A 16,802-nucleotide genomic window follows, 5' to 3' on the forward strand; every position below is an offset into this window, starting at 1 on the left:
TCTTAATATTTGAAAGTTATTTACATTTAAAATGATTCCATAGTAAAATTACAATCAGCAAAGCATTAGATAATGTTCTAATACGATTTGTTTATGCCTTATTTATGAAAGTTTGGGAAGCTCCTATATACTGCTACCACAAAAAAAAAAAAAAAAAAAAAAAAAAAAAAAGAGAGATGGGAACATGCATACGACGATTAAAAGCAAATCAGCTCTCTTTGTAATCTTTGCATTTTTATCGCCTCAGAGTTTTCCAAATGATGCTTTGCAGCACAGCATGAATATAAGCAGTGAATGGGGAAGTTCAAAGTGAAGTGTTGTGAATTACAAACAAACACACACACAGACGCTACCTCCCATTCAAAGGTCCTTATCATATGGAGACAGTCAGCCTTAATGAACAGCCCATTCTGGCCCAACTCGCCAAGCTCTAACAGAGAACATGCAACAGACTTCCAAATAACAAACACAGGATAAAGCACTTCAAAACCTCAGACAACGAGTTAAAGGACAACAAAAAAGATTGTGGGGCAGCTTTTGGATGCAACTCTGCCACTTTCCTCTCTACTACATAATGCCAAAAGTCGATCTGAGCAAATTATGGTCCACTTAATCTTGTATATACTGTAGAGTTACATCCTCTTGTTTGAAGATGGTTTTAAATTGGTGTTTGCTGTTCTACAAGCCTGATGGAGAGAAAATACAGAACAGAACATTTCAGCAGTGCATTTATACTCACACATGACCGTAAGAAAAACGTTCCCTGATGCCAGGACGACCTTCTCCCGTGTTGCTCGGTCATAGATTCCTACATGGCATTCATAAGGTCCGTTGTCTGAAATCCGGACCTCTGGAAGCCTGTGAAAAAGATCAAAAGTTTATTAACTGTAAGATATTTTCAGTGATTGTAAATCCCTATTCGGGAGGCAATTGTTTCTCAAATTTAGATGGCAACTCAGAGATAAAACTCATGAGTGCAACATTTATTGTACAATGTTTGGCTGTGGTCAAAAAGGATATAGACACTGAATTTTAAATATATTTCTTCTTGATAAGATGTGGATTCGGAAGGCAATTAAATTACCACACAGCCTTAGTGTTTGTCAAAAAAGGTAGGTAATTCGACCAAGGATTTTTACCCGGGTGGTTGGCAAAAAACACTGGCATTCTGGATTTAGACGGCAATAAAATTACTGACTAACCCCTATGAATGTTTCAAATTGCTTAGCTCCCCATGAGAAACTATTACTGTCGAAATCAAACTAAAGACAGAATATAATTATGGCAGTTCGCTTCAAGCTACCATGACATCCTGAAACTAGATTCTATTTTTTTTTTTCAAGTAAATTAAAATGTTTTAAGTAAAAACTCATTGTCATGATGTTAAGGGGTTCTGGGTGGATTCTATGCAGTATTTAGTGACATTCTCAATGACCTTCTGTGACATTCTGAACTATAAACATGGTTCAGATTCAATTCAAGAAAAAAAAAAAAAAACTTGCTTAGAAAAGTAATAACACATCTCTACATCACTCCAAAGGAAATGCTAAAGTATACAAAATAAGTGCTTTATTGAAACAGGCCGAAGAGTCAAAAGTTTCATTCTGTATTCTGAACATGTATTACAATTCAAATCAAAGTGAGATTTTCAGCTGCAGGCAGCAGATCAAAATCAAAGACAATTGTCCTTCCTGGCCTTCTGTAGAAGACAAGAGACTGTAGTGAAGCTGAAGCATCTGGGTGTGCGGTCATAGCAATGTGCCAGGCCAAGGAAAAGAGAGACCATTGCCTAAGAAAACAGTCTGTCGGTCCATTTCTGTTGTCCCTGGAGCAGGGGGTAGACTGCTGACGAAGGCTGATTGGGATACTCAGATGCTTGACCCCATGGTCCATTTTTGTTGCCCCCCCCCCCCCTATTTTATTCTGTTCCTTTTCTTTGCATCTTCTCTCTCAGGACACCCAATAAAACAAGCAGGAGGCTATATTTCTAACTGCACTGGCTATTTAAAAATGTTTTTGATGACATATATAATGCTATTTAATGATGCCCAGTTGTGAGCTCTATGCCACACACACACACACACACACACACGCACACACACACACACACTATTATTTATTTATTTATTTTTATGGAAACCGTGATACATTTTTTAAAATCAATTTAATGCATCTTTGCCAAATAATAAAAAAAAATTAAATAAAAAACTGACCCAAACCTTTAAATGGTATAGTGTATTTTATTTCGGTCCTTTTTTGTTTGCAATTATTTTGAGCCCATGTTCCAAGTTCTGGATATCACAATTTTCTAAAACTCTCATGAACAATAATGATGATGAAAAAATCTCATCCTCTCTGTCTTCGTTTCAGTCAAGTGACCCTTTAACAATCCCAACAGCATCTTTGTGTGCTCGGCACCAGCCGACAATGTCCTGCTGCTCAGCCCCTTTCAAACAAGCAGAAATTGACTGAAACCAAGCTCATTTATATTGAATGAGGGCAGCGGGTGAATTCTCAGCACAAGCGCATAAGCATTCCTTTCATGTACTCCTCTACCCCTCCCCGCCAGGGCTATCTTCCCCCCCGCACCTCAGATTGCTCACTTAGGCTTGATGAGTAGAAACACAGGCAGAGTTAATTGCAGTGCATTCTCCATCATGGCGATGGCAACAAAGCAGCGTTTGTAAATAAAACCGCTCTCTTCACAGATGTCTATCATTTTAATCTGGTCGATTGGCAGTTTTTAGAGTTTTTATTGTTGTTTTTTCTCTCTCTTACTTCCAAGGCTGCTTGACATGCACGGACCGTGATGATTGGATGAGAGGATTGGCTCAAGCTTTGTACATTGGCATTGGTCTCACGTTACACCCTGCAAGTGTCCTCTCTCTGGATGAGCTTTACTGCCCGGGTCTCTGAATCCCAGCCAGCACATTTCTCAGTTCCTGTCTCTCTCAGCCTCTTACCTCTCCTCCCCTCCTTTTTTACGCCTTTTCAACACTCTGTGTCTCTTATTCGCTCATTCTCTCCCCTCTGTTGCATACTGCCTCTTTGGATTGCTGAAATGTTGGCATTGTTTCACAATATTATGGCTCGCCCTGATATTTAGTTCTTCAAAATAACCTCAATGGGATTGAAATTCCAGCTTCTTCTCAGTCTTTCTCACTCTCACCTTCTCTGTATTCTCTATCTCTCTCTCTCACCGTTCTCTAAAAATGTAGATGGATTGTTAATCAGAGAGTAATAAAAAGCCGATTAGCACTAAATCACACTGAGGCAAGAAGGGATATGCCTAGCCTGGTCCTGCCACTCTACAGTATGTGTAAGTGTGTGTGTGTGTGTGTGTGTGTGGGCTGAGAGGGACAGAGCACTCGCTGGCAGGAATATTGCATTTTGTAATTACAGAAATGTGCCATGAATTTCTCAGTTGAGGCCTGTTCTTATTTGCTGGTATGATGTTAGAATACGTCTGAAGCTGAATTTATGGAGTTGGAATATTTGCAATAGCTCATGTTTTCATGAGTCTTCAAACACAGGTCAACTGAGGTGATCTTTCACTCGTACACTCACTCATAGGGCTCTGGATATCAGTTAAAAATGGTTCACAAACCAATTCCATTCAGTGTGGCAATTTATGCATGAATAGATTTGTTTTTCATGAATGAAGCTCACTTAAGCTAAAAAGAAAAAAAAGAAAAAAATAATAATATTGTGAAATTTAACTGAATTAAATGGGCTGCAAAACAAAACAGCATTTTTACAATCAAAATCACTACAATGGCCTACAAAAAATAAAAACAAATAAATAAATAACACTGGGGGCAAACAAAGGGGCTGCAATATGAATAAAATACAATTAATTAATTAATTAATTAAATAAATAAAGTAAAATAGTAAAAAAAAAAAAACTGAATTATAAGGACACTAGGGGGAATTTCCAAACTTTCAAATGGGTAAAACTAAACAATTTTGTAACAATTTAAATGCCATTAGGGTGCTTCAGCAGACTTTCAAAGGGCCTTCAACTTTGCAACATTAATAAAAATCAAATACAAAATCACGATTATATGAAAGGTAATAAGAGGCGTAAACTTCAAAGGCATAAGAGATGCTAAAATGTAACAAGTACACCGCATTATCACACCCAGATTCCAAATTTGAAAACAAAACAGTCGTAAGTCAGTGCAACTGGCATGAACTCAACAGTCAGTGTTGCTCCACTACACAAGTGTGCTCACTTCCAGACTTAAAAGAGACATCACATGCCTCTATGACACACAGCATATTTCATCTCTCCCTTTTAACACTGTTGTCACGTTTCGGTGAAGAGCCATGAAAAAAATCTGATAGATGTGCATTATAATCAGGGGCTTTTATTGAAGAACGAGTTTCTCCTGAAGAGCCCTGGAGGGCCTGGTGGGCGTTAGTGCTTTTGTTTTGGAGTGTAAGGCTGAATGTTCTGCTAAGAGCAGTTTGGTCTCATAGGAACAAGTAGAGAATTGAGGTGTCCATGGTAATGAGAGAAGAGGGCCAGGTTGGAGTGGAAGGGGAGGGTCCTGTGGACCTGTTTAAGATTTGATTGACAGCACAAACTTTCCCTCTTAATAAACTGGCAGCTTTGTGACAAGGAGAAGCTAGTGAAGAACAAGAAAGAAAAAGAAAAAAAAAACCTTACATTATGACTTATATTAAATATTCAAATGGAACAGAATTAATATTTTAACACCTTCAACAACGTAGTGTCCTTAAGGGGGTTTTGAGGGGAAAGTTTAGAAAAGACACAGAATTTCAATTTGCGCTGTAATAACGTCTCATTTGACACCTTGTATAGTGTTGAGTTTTCAGGGAATTCAAACTGTCATGTCAGACAGTCATGGGACTGGAAACTCACCAGAAAATAGCTGTTCAAAATGGAAAAACAAAAGCTTTTTTAATATCCTCCAATACTCCAAGAGACGAGATGCATACTTTAGAGCAGCATGCAGACAGACAAAGAAATGCTGTGGAAACAAGTCAACTTTTATGGCCCAGCTAGAGGCAGACATGTATATCTCTCTTTTCAATTCTAGGAGGATCCTTTTTTGTGCATTAATTTAGAGGCGAAAAGCTATCCACCAGAAAAGCTATCCACCAGTAACTGTCTGTCTACCATTCAACAGTTTCTGTCTATCTGTCAACCTATCTGTCTGTCAACAATCGCGACTGCACATGGAGTTTGATGGTCTCTGCCGTTGCCATCTTCCTTCCCGAGCATTATGTGAGACTGCGAGGTCAATACAGGTGATCCCTACTGCTGCTTATAGTGTAACAATCAATTTACTTCCTGCTGGGTAGGAGTGTTTGTCTCTGTGGTTGTGTACCCAGCATACACTCTACCACTTTCCAGGCAAAGCAGGTAGGTATTTTAGCCTGTTTCCTGAAAAAACTCTGCTTGACTTGATGCATGGACATATATGTGATGTAGAGAGTGCAGCTAGTCTTGCAGCAGGTTGAACTAGTAATCAAAACCTTCCTTTCTCTGCTCTTCATCTAATAGTTTGTACCAGATTCTGGTTGGACAAAAAACTTGTATGTTTTGGTGAAGAGCAGAGCAGATATGAGAAAGTATTTCTGGGGCTTGCTTTTGCTTTTCTGCCTGAAGCTGAGCCTCAGGTATTAGGGATGACTTGGGAAACACGACTGTTCCTCAGTGGGCCAGCGAAACACAAAAGCAGATGTTCGGAAAGGGAAGGCTAAAGAGGATGCTTCCTGAATGGGGAGCAGGAAAATTGCAACTGAGGGCCCAAAAGAAAAGCTTGGCTTGGGGCTCAGTGGTTGAAAATACCGGAAAGTATTGGAAAGTGAGGCAAAGTTTCTTAACCAGGTCATATTTTAGTTAAAGAGTCGAACTTTTTTAGGCCTTCAAGGGACCAGTATACACAGGAACCACAGAACGACTAGATGGAACTCAACAGAATTAAACAGAATACACCTGAGATTCTAATCCCACCTCACACTGGTCTGATTGGTCAATTGTGCAGAGCTGAACATTGATTTAAGTTTAATATGCCAAAGTGTTTTAAAAAATGCAGCACTCATAACACAAGACTGCACAGATGCCCTTCTGATGCACCCAGAAAATAATTAATGCAGAAGGAACCCGAGGCATTTCTCTTTAGAAAACCATCAGGAACTGAACACAAATGTTGCATGTCAGCCTGTGCTACAGTCAGAGTATCACAGCCCACTGTTATATGAATAAAATTAGGCACTTCTGGTGATCAGATCACATAAATATTCTATTTTGTGTCAAATCAAATGACGGCTAGGGGCTCTTACCGGACCGTTGATTGATACACCAGGTCTTCCCGTCTCCGGTAATCCTCCATATGGGAGTAATTGGTATTGAACATAGCATCGTACGTAAAAATCTTCTGCTTAATAGTGCCTCCATCAGTAACCTGTTGAGAAATAAGAATAAAATATTAATAAAATGATGTGTCGTATAATGAAGTGGATATTCCGTAGACCACTATACATAAATAATGAGATGAGATGGAACAAGAGCTCGATGCCCACAGGCAAAGTTAGCGTTCACACTTTAAAATGATCAGATTGATCCGTTTAGAGTTATTATTGGTATATTATTTAAGAGCTCGTGAAGGGATGAATTTAAACGAGCTCTCGGAGACCTGCCGAGCATGATGAAATCAGCGAGACACTTACACATGTGGCATTAAGAAATTTAGTGCACTATAAGGCAGCGATCTAATGATGACTGAAGTTTTTGCTGCATTTTGTTGGTTTGTGGCACAGGGAAGGTAATGAAATGTGAAGAGATATTGCAGAGGTGAGGGATATTCGCAGCAGCATTGGCTCATTTTGTGTCTTTTCCCCCCTCCCTGACGTTCCTGGCAAATGATGGAGCGTGGCTCTTTTTGCGCTAATATCCACAGGGGAGAGAAAGTCGCTTAGCATCTGAATGACTGCGATTTCTCTTCAGTGCACAGAAAGGAGAAGGAGAAAGAGGGGTGACAGAATTTAATAGACGTGTTAATGCCTGCTGTTGAAGCAGTGGAATTGTTGACGGGACAGGTGTCTTTCTTTCGGCGAACACTTGAGATGGTATCTATGGCCTCTTAATCTGCTCCCCCGGCGCTGTAAATCAGTCTTAGGTGGAATTGCGATTGGTTTTCCTCTGTGTGGGGAACAACAGCACCAGGAGTACAATGTTAAATTGGTTTGATTTAAACAAACAATTCACGCTGCCCTCACAAATGAGTGTAGGATGGCCACAATAACCTCTTATTTCTCTTGAGATTCACGCTAAATGCCCACAGCCACTACAACACACAATGATTCATAATTGCTCAAATACTCTTTAGAAAGGAATTATGGGCAAAATGAACACAGTGGATAAACAAGCGTATAGGATCGTGTTTACACAATGCTTATCTGAAAACTCACAATAACAGCGAGCTATTCCAGAGCAATTCCAACAAGATTTGATATATTTTAATACACCTGGAGCAAGAGTCCTTTTATATATGAAACTGTGTGGGTTAAGAATATTTTCTAGCTCTACCATCTCTTTATGCATGCATATAGAAGTCTGTTTCCGCTGCTTTACCTCAGAGTTGAAACGTTATTTTTCGTGAAGCAAATACAGTGTACATGTTGATGTTCCAGAAAATGTGTAAACATTTAATATTTCTTGCTGAAATGTATATTTTGATTTTGAAAGAAAGAAATAAAAAGAAAGAGGAACAAAACAAAATGATGAAATATATTCAAACTACATAAATATATTTCAAAATTATGGTATTTATAAGGCAAATTCAAAAAATTCTGTATATACTGTTTACATCCTTCCCAAAATCTTTCCACCATAGTCAGAAATGTGATGACTACGGTTTTTGATGAATATATCCCTTCGTCTCAGCAAACAAGTGTGTCTGAGAAACAGGTCAGCAAAATGCTGATTTTGACAACCCAAGGCATTTTTAAGTGACACCACTTAAAACCCATCCATGGAATGCTTCAGCATTGCACTTTGAGCACAACAATCCCTCTAACCATCTGGCTGTCTTGTAAGCATGCAAGGATGCAGCTGCTGTGGCTCCCTCTACGTTCTGCTACAGGTTTACAGGGAAGTGGTGAGACTGAAAGGTTGGTCACTAAAAGCAAACTTGTGTTTCATAGTTGCACGTTCCCCTCAGGTTGATCCTAGTTGCTTCTGTAGTTGACTCCAATAATGCTTTAAAATGCTTTAAAAGATGAAATGCAACATTGTTTCTGTCTGAAATGTCTTACAAAACATAAAGTGCTCCCAGTTACTGAATACAGATTCAGCTCTTCAGAGTCTTGTTATGGACAGCCTGAGATGGGTCTACCTGTATTTCTTTGAATGCAATCCAGCAACCGTTTAAAAGATTTATGAAAAACTGCATTCTACCCTTTAATGTACAACCATATGAAATGAACTGCATTAGAGAAGTATACAGAAGAAAATATAAAATTAGAAAATTGAACATACTATATGAGCATTTATATATATATATATATATATATATATATATATATATATATATATATATATATATATATATATATATATATATATAGATATATATAGATATATATATAGATATATAGATACATATATGAAATTTCTTCTTTTTTACCCTTAAGGAGACTCTGAAGAAAAATGTAAATCTGTAATTGTGGAGAGACATAAGGTGAAGGGTTTGCTCTGTTTACAGGCATTATGAAATGAGAGGGTGCTCGTGTTTATTCCAGCACGTATGAAAATATTCGATAAGCAGCAAGCTAAAAACAGTGAGCACATGATGAGTGGGAGAGGCAGAGTAAAGGTTCTGACATTCTCTCTGATAAACAGAAACGTGAAATGTGCCTTTTGAAAAAATAGACACTGCCACCCACTTTGCCCTCATGACAAGAGAAGAGGACAGTAATGAGAAATGCTGTTCAACGGGATAAATGAAAAAATGAAATCAACTAATTAATAAACATGATGTTTGAGAACATCTCAAGACCCTTTCAGATTAAAATGTCATGTTGTCTTGTTCAGTCATAACTTCAAAATATTTTTGAAATAAATTGTATGCAATAAATGATAACACTTTACAGTGACCTTTCTTAGTTATCCTTAGTTTTAATGCATTTACTAATAATGAGCAATACATTTTTACAGGATTTACTCATGTTAGGTATTAAAAATACACGTTCATTTTTAGTTCATGTTAGCTCAGGTGCTTTAAATAATATGAACAGATACAACTTTTGATTGTAGGAATTAATACGTGTTGAAATTAACATTAGGATTAATTAATGCTTTAGAATGTTTTTTTTTTTTTTCAGTGTATGTTGTTAACTAAGGTAAACTAAGGACGTTTATTGTACCCAATAACTTTGCATTGCATTGTAAAAAAAAAAAAAAATATATTATTTTGCAAATAATAATAATAAAACCATTCATTACTTCATATTTTTTCAAATAGTTTTACACATGTTTGATGCAGGGGTATCCACACTATACTGTCAAAAAAAAAAAAAAAAAAAAAAAAAAACAGAAACGAAATGGAAATGGAACGAAATCAAAAAGGAAATCAGAAAAAAAAAAACATTCTTTAAAAATATTAAAAATGCCTTTTGCTAATACAGATATACATCTTGAATACATTACACATGCATACTATATACTGGTCTACACACACACACACACACACACACACACACACACAGGAAAAATGTCTAATTGAATCTAAAAAGCACTGTTGAAGATAAAAATGCATATGGCTGTGGTGATGAAGTTAACGAAAGACATTTAGCTGGCTTGTTCCATTGCGTACTCATACATGTTGGCCCTAATAAATTCACTTCTTAATCAAAATGGATCTGAACGCCCATGCGAAAGGGCATCCATAATGGATGATTGTTCGCTCTGTTGTCTTAATAACCACCTCTGCTATGAGAATGTGGAACAAGACAGACAAGACAACAGGAAACCAGATAAATGTGCTTTTATTGAGGAAAAAAGGCCACATGGTGGAAACATATCCAGCGCGGGGTAGTTTATTGAATCTGTTTCACACATTACCGCCAAGACACGGAAGTACAACAGTGGCCGTATACCATCTGGAGAGGAGGAAGAGAATCTGGGTGGGCGAGAACGATCTCCGCCTTCTAAGTCTTTCTGTGTACCCACAACAGACTCTAACAGTAGGGTACCTGGAACCTCTTTCGCCTAACATATTAACTTAAAGAACCCCCTTTAATTTTAAAATAAATATTGTAATAATTAAGTATCACATTTGCATGTTCATGGTTCTGTGGCATTGGTTAATTGCAGGTAAAAAAAAAAAATATATTTAGATAGATAGATAGATAGATATAGATATAGATAGATAGATAGATTAGTAGGTGTTTTATTTTGATGGATGTTACTTTAAAATGATATTTATGATATTTACTTAATGTTTTTGTTCATTCCTTTTCTTCCATTTAAATTTCATTTTAGTAAACAAAAATGCATATTATAATGATTTAAATAAAGTTTTATTGTTATCATTACTTTCATTCTGATGTACAATAGTAATATATTTCTGTCACAGTTTCATCAAGCTAAACCACCTTTTTTTATTTTTTTTTATTGACAGGTTGTGGTGAAGAACTTTGAGTATATATGAGTATATGATATGACAATATAAGTTTTATCAAATGAAATAGTAATATGCTGCATCATGGAAATCGTAGGGCCCTAAACTAACACTTACATTCAAACTAGCCTCAGACAGGAGAAACATATTCAGATTCATTCTCTGGCAAACATGTCTGAGCTTTAATCAGTCAACTTTGATCAGTGCCACCTTACAGAGAGGAGCAGCCAAGCAGGAAAACAGGATCAACAGGGGTTGGAGAAGGGTGCAATCTACAAGGGTACAAGTGGGTAAGGCTGAGGATCCCTGCCGAGTGTAAACAATGCACGCCGTCTGCTGCGGTTTCACATGGAAGCCTTGGCCTTCTCACACCTTCACTCAGCTCATTTCAGCAGAGTGGCACCCCATCCCTCGGGCCTAACTGAGCTGTGGTTATTTATAGAGCATTCCTGAATCCCTTTCTGTAGCCCGAGGACACACATACACATACACACTGACATAGACACTCAATGGCTTAATCCGATCGTGACCCTTTGATCACTACCACAGTCTCACTGAAAATGATGTAGCAGACCTCACATACATTTCAACATACTGTTTGAACACTGATTTACTTTGGCTTATCCAATACGTTCAGCTGAACGGAGACAAACTCAAAGCTGCAATGATACAAAACAATGAATATAGTTTTATTAATATGTAACTTAATATTTTTATGTAGTAAGGATGTATTAAATTGGGAACCAGTATAACATTATAATGTCACAAAAGATTTCAATTTATGAGCTTTTGCATTTATTTATGAAAGAATCCTGAAATAACTTTTTTTAATATTGAAAATAAATTGTTTCTTGAGCACCAAATTGAATCGAATTGAATCGAAATCGAATGATTTCTGAAAGATCATGTTATACTGCTTTTAATCTAATAAATGCTGCCTAAATGTGCATAAGAGATTTTCTTAATTAAAAAAAAAAAAAATCTTACTGACCTCCAACTTTCAAACAATAGTGCATAAGTATAGAAAATGGATTGTTGTTGTTGTATTTTAAGATACACCCACTGCTGTCATCCTTTCAGATATGTGGTCAAAAACTTTTTCGGCTTAGATTATTTTTCTTCTCTTCCCTCCTACACCCATCACTTAACTGGACTGTTGTCTCGCTCTACGACCACCCCTATTCTAAGCCATTATTTCATAACCTGACTAGGTTGACAGGCCTACTATTAGTGATTTAACAGCAAAATAATAACCCACATAGCACACGTCATACGTATGTTGATAACACGAGAGACAATTATTTGTCGACTCAAAGTACATATCAATAATCTTGCTCTCAGCTTGTATCTTCTAAAGATTTAAGGCAGTCACTACGGATATAGATTGCGGCTTAGCATACTAAACAAACAGCCACATGGGGTGCCTATACAAAATTTGCAGCAACACTCCTGTGTCTTCCTTTGTATGTTCTTCAAATATCGTTCATCCAGTCAGTCTAGTCTTGTGTGCAAAGCATACAACCCCCTGCAAAACATGCTCTCTTAGCCTGGGTAATAAAGCTTTTGTAAACAACTTTTATTTGCCATTAACCTGCTTTCATCCAGGGAATGGTTACCGGACCATGAAGTGCCACTGCTAGCAATAGTTGTATAAACTGAATAAGCTTTACAGCCCAACCAGAGGAACATGGAGCTAAGAAACCAGATGTTATGGATGTGGTACAGAGAACATGTACACTGATAAAATATATACTGTAATGGCTAGACAAATCAGATATATTATTATTAAACTAATAGCCCCCTCACCCAACAACTGGACTGGGTGCCGGGATGTCTGTGAACAACACCCAGGCCACTGGTTACCATGGCAGCCAGGACACATCAGCCAGATAACGGCTTTTATAGCCCAATTCAGAAAGAGTTTTACCCTCACTTAATTCAATTTGAAACAGACACATACTGCCCATAGAAAAGGACTTCTTTCATGAATTCATAGACAAATCTTTCTATGAATGACATGCATATATACAGTAATTGTAATGCTCAGGCAAACTGCTATTGAGTGGTTGTCGCTATAGAGTTAGAACCGATGAATGCGGTTTACAGGTTTCATAGAAAGAGAATGATGTGTGTCAAATGAGTCGCTAAGAAATCAAATGAGAAATCGAATGCTTTAATGGTTGAGGGTGAAATAGCTCAACACGTCATCAAGCTTTAAAGAAGAGTGGCTTGATTAAGTGGAGGAAATGACGAGAATGATGAGAACAGAACAAAACTCAGTAACAAAATATACAGTCACACACATGTGTAGTAGTGTGCAAACTTGAGTACATTGGGATGTTTAGATAACTATATACAAATTCACGTTCACGTTTTTTTAGCTTTTAGCTATAATATTTAGCTTGCACATCTCAGTCTGAATTCTATTTTTTTTTTTTTATCTATTCTATTCTATTCAATCAGTTTAAATGCTCCAGCATGGCAATTGGTTTAATATTGTGCCCCACAATGGGAACAATGGCCGCTCTGAAAGGCACATGAAATGGGTCGTCTGTACCGCTGGAAGTGTGGCCGTTTCCTCAACACCAGGGGATCTTCATTCAAACCAACACAAAAAGTCTAATTCAATGCTGTGCCATAATAATAATAATAATAATAATAATAATAATAATAATAACTATATATATATATATATATATATATATTATATATATATATATATATATATATATATATATATATATATATACAGTATTGTTCAAAATAATAGCAGTACAATGTGACTAACCAGAATAATCAAGGTTTTTAGTATATTTTTTATTGCTACGTGGCAAACAAGTTACCAGTAGGTTCAGTAGATTGTCAGAAAACAAACAAGACCCAGCATTCATGATATGCACGCTCTTAAGGCTGTGCAATTGGGCAATTAGTTGAAAGGGCTGTGTTCAAAAAAATAGCAGTGTCTACCTTTGACTGTACAAACTCAAAACTATTTTGTACAAACATTTTTTTTTTTCTGGGATTTAGCAATCCTGTGAATCACTAAACTAATATTTAGTTGTATGACCACAGTTTTTTAAAACTGCTTGACATCTGTGTGGCATGGAGTCAACCAACTTGTGGCACCTCTCAGCTATTATTCCACTCCATGATTCTTAAACAACATTCCACAATTCATTCACATTTCTTGGTTTTGCTTCAGAAACAGCATTTTTGATATCACCCCACAAGTTCTCAATTGGATTAAGGTCTGGAGATTGGGCTGGCCACTCTATAACATTAATTTTGTTGGTTTGGAACCAAGACTTTGCCCGTTTACTAGTGTGTTTTGGGTCATTGTCTTGTTGAAACAACCATTTCTAGGGCATGTCCTCTTCAGCATAGGGCAACATGACCTCTTCAAGTATTTTAACATATGCAAACTGATCCATGATCCCTGGTATGCGATAAATAGGCCCAACACCATAGTAGGAGAAACATGCCCATATCATGATGCTTGCACCTCCATGCTTCACTGTCTTCACTGTGTACTGTGGCTTGAATTCAGAGTTTGGGGGTCGTCTCACAAACTGCCTGTGGCCCTTGGACCCAAAAATAACAATTTTACTCTCATCAGTCCACAAAATGTTCCTCCATTTCTCTTTAGGCCAGTTGATGTGTTCTTTGGCAAATTGTAACCTCTTCTGCACATGCCTTTTTTTTAAGAGAGGGACTTTGCGGGGGATTCTTGAAAATAGATTAGCTTCACACAGACGTCTTCTAACTGTCACAGTACTTACAGGTAACTCCAGACTGTCTTTGATCATCCTGGAGGTGATCATTGGCTGAGCTTTTGCCATTCTGGTTATTCTTCTATCCATTTTGATGGTTGTCTTCCGTTTTCTTCCACGTCTCTCTGGTTTTGCTCTCCATTTTAAGGCATTGGAGATCATTTTAGCTGAACAGCCTATCATTTTTTGCACCTCTTTATAGGTTTTCCCCTCTCTAATCAACTTTTTAATCAAAGTACGCTGTTCTTCTGAACAATGTCTTGAACGACCCATTTTCCTCAGCTTTCAAATGCATGTTCAACAAGTGTTGGCTTCATCCTTAAATAGGGGCCACCTGATTCACACCTGTTTCTTCACAAAATTGATGACCTCAGTGATTGAATGTCACACTGCTATTTTTTTGAACACACCCCTTTCAACTAATTCAACTAATTGCCCAATTGCACAGCCTTAAGAGCGTGCATATCATGAATGCTGGGTCTCATTTGTTTTCTGAGAATCTACTGAACCTACTGGTAACTTGTTTGCCACGTAGCAATAAAAAAATATACGAAAAACCTTGATTATTCTGGTTAGTCACATTGTACTGCTATTATTTTGAACAATACTGTATATATATATATATATATATATATATATATATATATATATATATATATATATACATATATATATATGTTTGTGTGTGTGTGCGTGTATAATACAAATAAAATAATGTCCCCAAAATATCAGAAGGTAAGCTAAATATTTTTACCATTGTTTGAATATGTTAAAATTCAACAAATCACCTTGTTTTCCATTTGTGTTCTTTTTAGTTATTGGTATGTACCATGTATAGCTGAAAAACAGTGAGCAAGGAGAAAATGTATTATTAATTGCAGTAAATTAAAATATTAAATTAACTCTCATGTAAATGTTAATCTACAGAGGCTGACTCATTAAAGCATGATGTTTTACTAAAGCATCTTTGTAGGCTCCTGTTATCCTTTGCAGACTGTATAACTGTGGAACTCGGGTTTAATATGATTTATTACAGTTCTTAGTATGAGCTGACGCATTGATGAAATGCTAACAAAAAAGACGTGATCAGCACATTGTGCTGATCAGAGTCTTATGGAACAGCTCATCTGCATGGCAATTGGTTTAATATTGTGCCCCACAATGGGAACAATGGCCGCTCTGAAAGGCACATGAAATGGGTCGGCTGTACTGCTGGAAGTGTGGCCGTTTCCTCAACACCAGGGGATCTTCATTCAAACCAACACAAAAAGTCTAATTCAATGCTGTGCCATAATAACTGTAACTAAATCACAGCCTCCGGTGTTTCTCCAGTAGATCCTTGTGATATTTCCGCTATGTCTCCACAGGATGCAGATGGGAGCTTAAACTGCTCTACCTGCTCACCTGGGAACCCGTGGTGAGCCGAGGTCCCCGCTGTGCCGAGTACAGTGAGAGGCACGCTGAATGGATTTCACGCTGCAGTTGTCAGATGTCTCCTCCCTCCTGGCTATGACACTGAAAGGGATCTGCCTCTCTGCAGGGCTTCCGTAGATGCCATGGGACGGGTTATCCAGTTAAACACAGGCACACAACCATCCCACCTCAAGCAGCTGATAGATGCCATTATATAAATCCTGTCTTCAAAGTGCAGCGCCGTCATGTGCATGTCTAGCATAAGAATGTTTCTGACAGGCTCTTTGCATTTTGTGTGTCATAACAAATGAAACTACAGTAATGAGACACATAAGCAGTCAAAAGTGCATACAGTTTCATATATTTTTATATCTATTCAGGGCACCCACCTTGCGCCCACACATATCACACGGGTCATTTTATAGCTTGATATCTGCCTGATAAGGTAAAACCCAAACTATAATTAGGAACCAATGTATATGTATGAAAATGGCCATTGGGGTGATAAATATTCCTCTGCCCTGATGTGAGTGTCACATGCTGTAGGCTGGCTGTCTCTCATTTCCATTCCAAGACCACCAGAGAGGACAGAGCAGTGATTGGATTAGGCATTCTCTGGCCGATTGGAACTCTGGGATTAAAACTCATGCTGCCAGACATGTTCCAAATCCAGTTGAACCAAAAGCAGGGCAGACACGACATCTGAACTGCTCTGGATTCACAAGGTCAAGCCAAAGGCCAGATAGTGGCATCAAAAAGTATTTGGAGACTTAAGCCATACTTAAAAATGTATGAATGTCAATGCAGTAGTTGACAAAACATCAACCAAAGTGAGACTTGTTTCAAAGAAAGATATCTTTTAGTCACTTAAAATGATCTATCTACCTCAAAATATACATTGTATATCACAATATATATTGACATTATCCCTTTTAATGTGCTACTAAATTGCAAATGCAAATGC

At 37.5% G+C, this 16,802-nt stretch overlaps 1 protein-coding gene across 2 annotated transcripts in view; it reads right to left on the bottom strand.

The window, feature by feature from the left end:
* Positions 1–16,802, bottom strand: part of LOC113095964 (immunoglobulin superfamily member 21-like) — a 105,676-nt gene that overhangs the window by 59,853 nt on the left and 29,021 nt on the right. For both annotated transcript variants that reach the window (XM_026261333.1, XM_026261334.1), the window contains exons 2-3: positions 6,316–6,437; positions 740–858 (exon numbers count right to left, since the gene is read on the bottom strand). In XM_026261333.1, coding sequence (XP_026117118.1) covers positions 740–858; positions 6,316–6,437 — 241 coding nt within the window. The remainder of the gene's footprint in view (positions 1–739; positions 859–6,315; positions 6,438–16,802) is intronic.

This window comes from Carassius auratus, unplaced genomic scaffold (assembly GCF_003368295.1).
Source record: "Carassius auratus strain Wakin unplaced genomic scaffold, ASM336829v1 scaf_tig00215812, whole genome shotgun sequence".
NCBI lineage: Eukaryota > Metazoa > Chordata > Actinopteri > Cypriniformes > Cyprinidae > Carassius > Carassius auratus.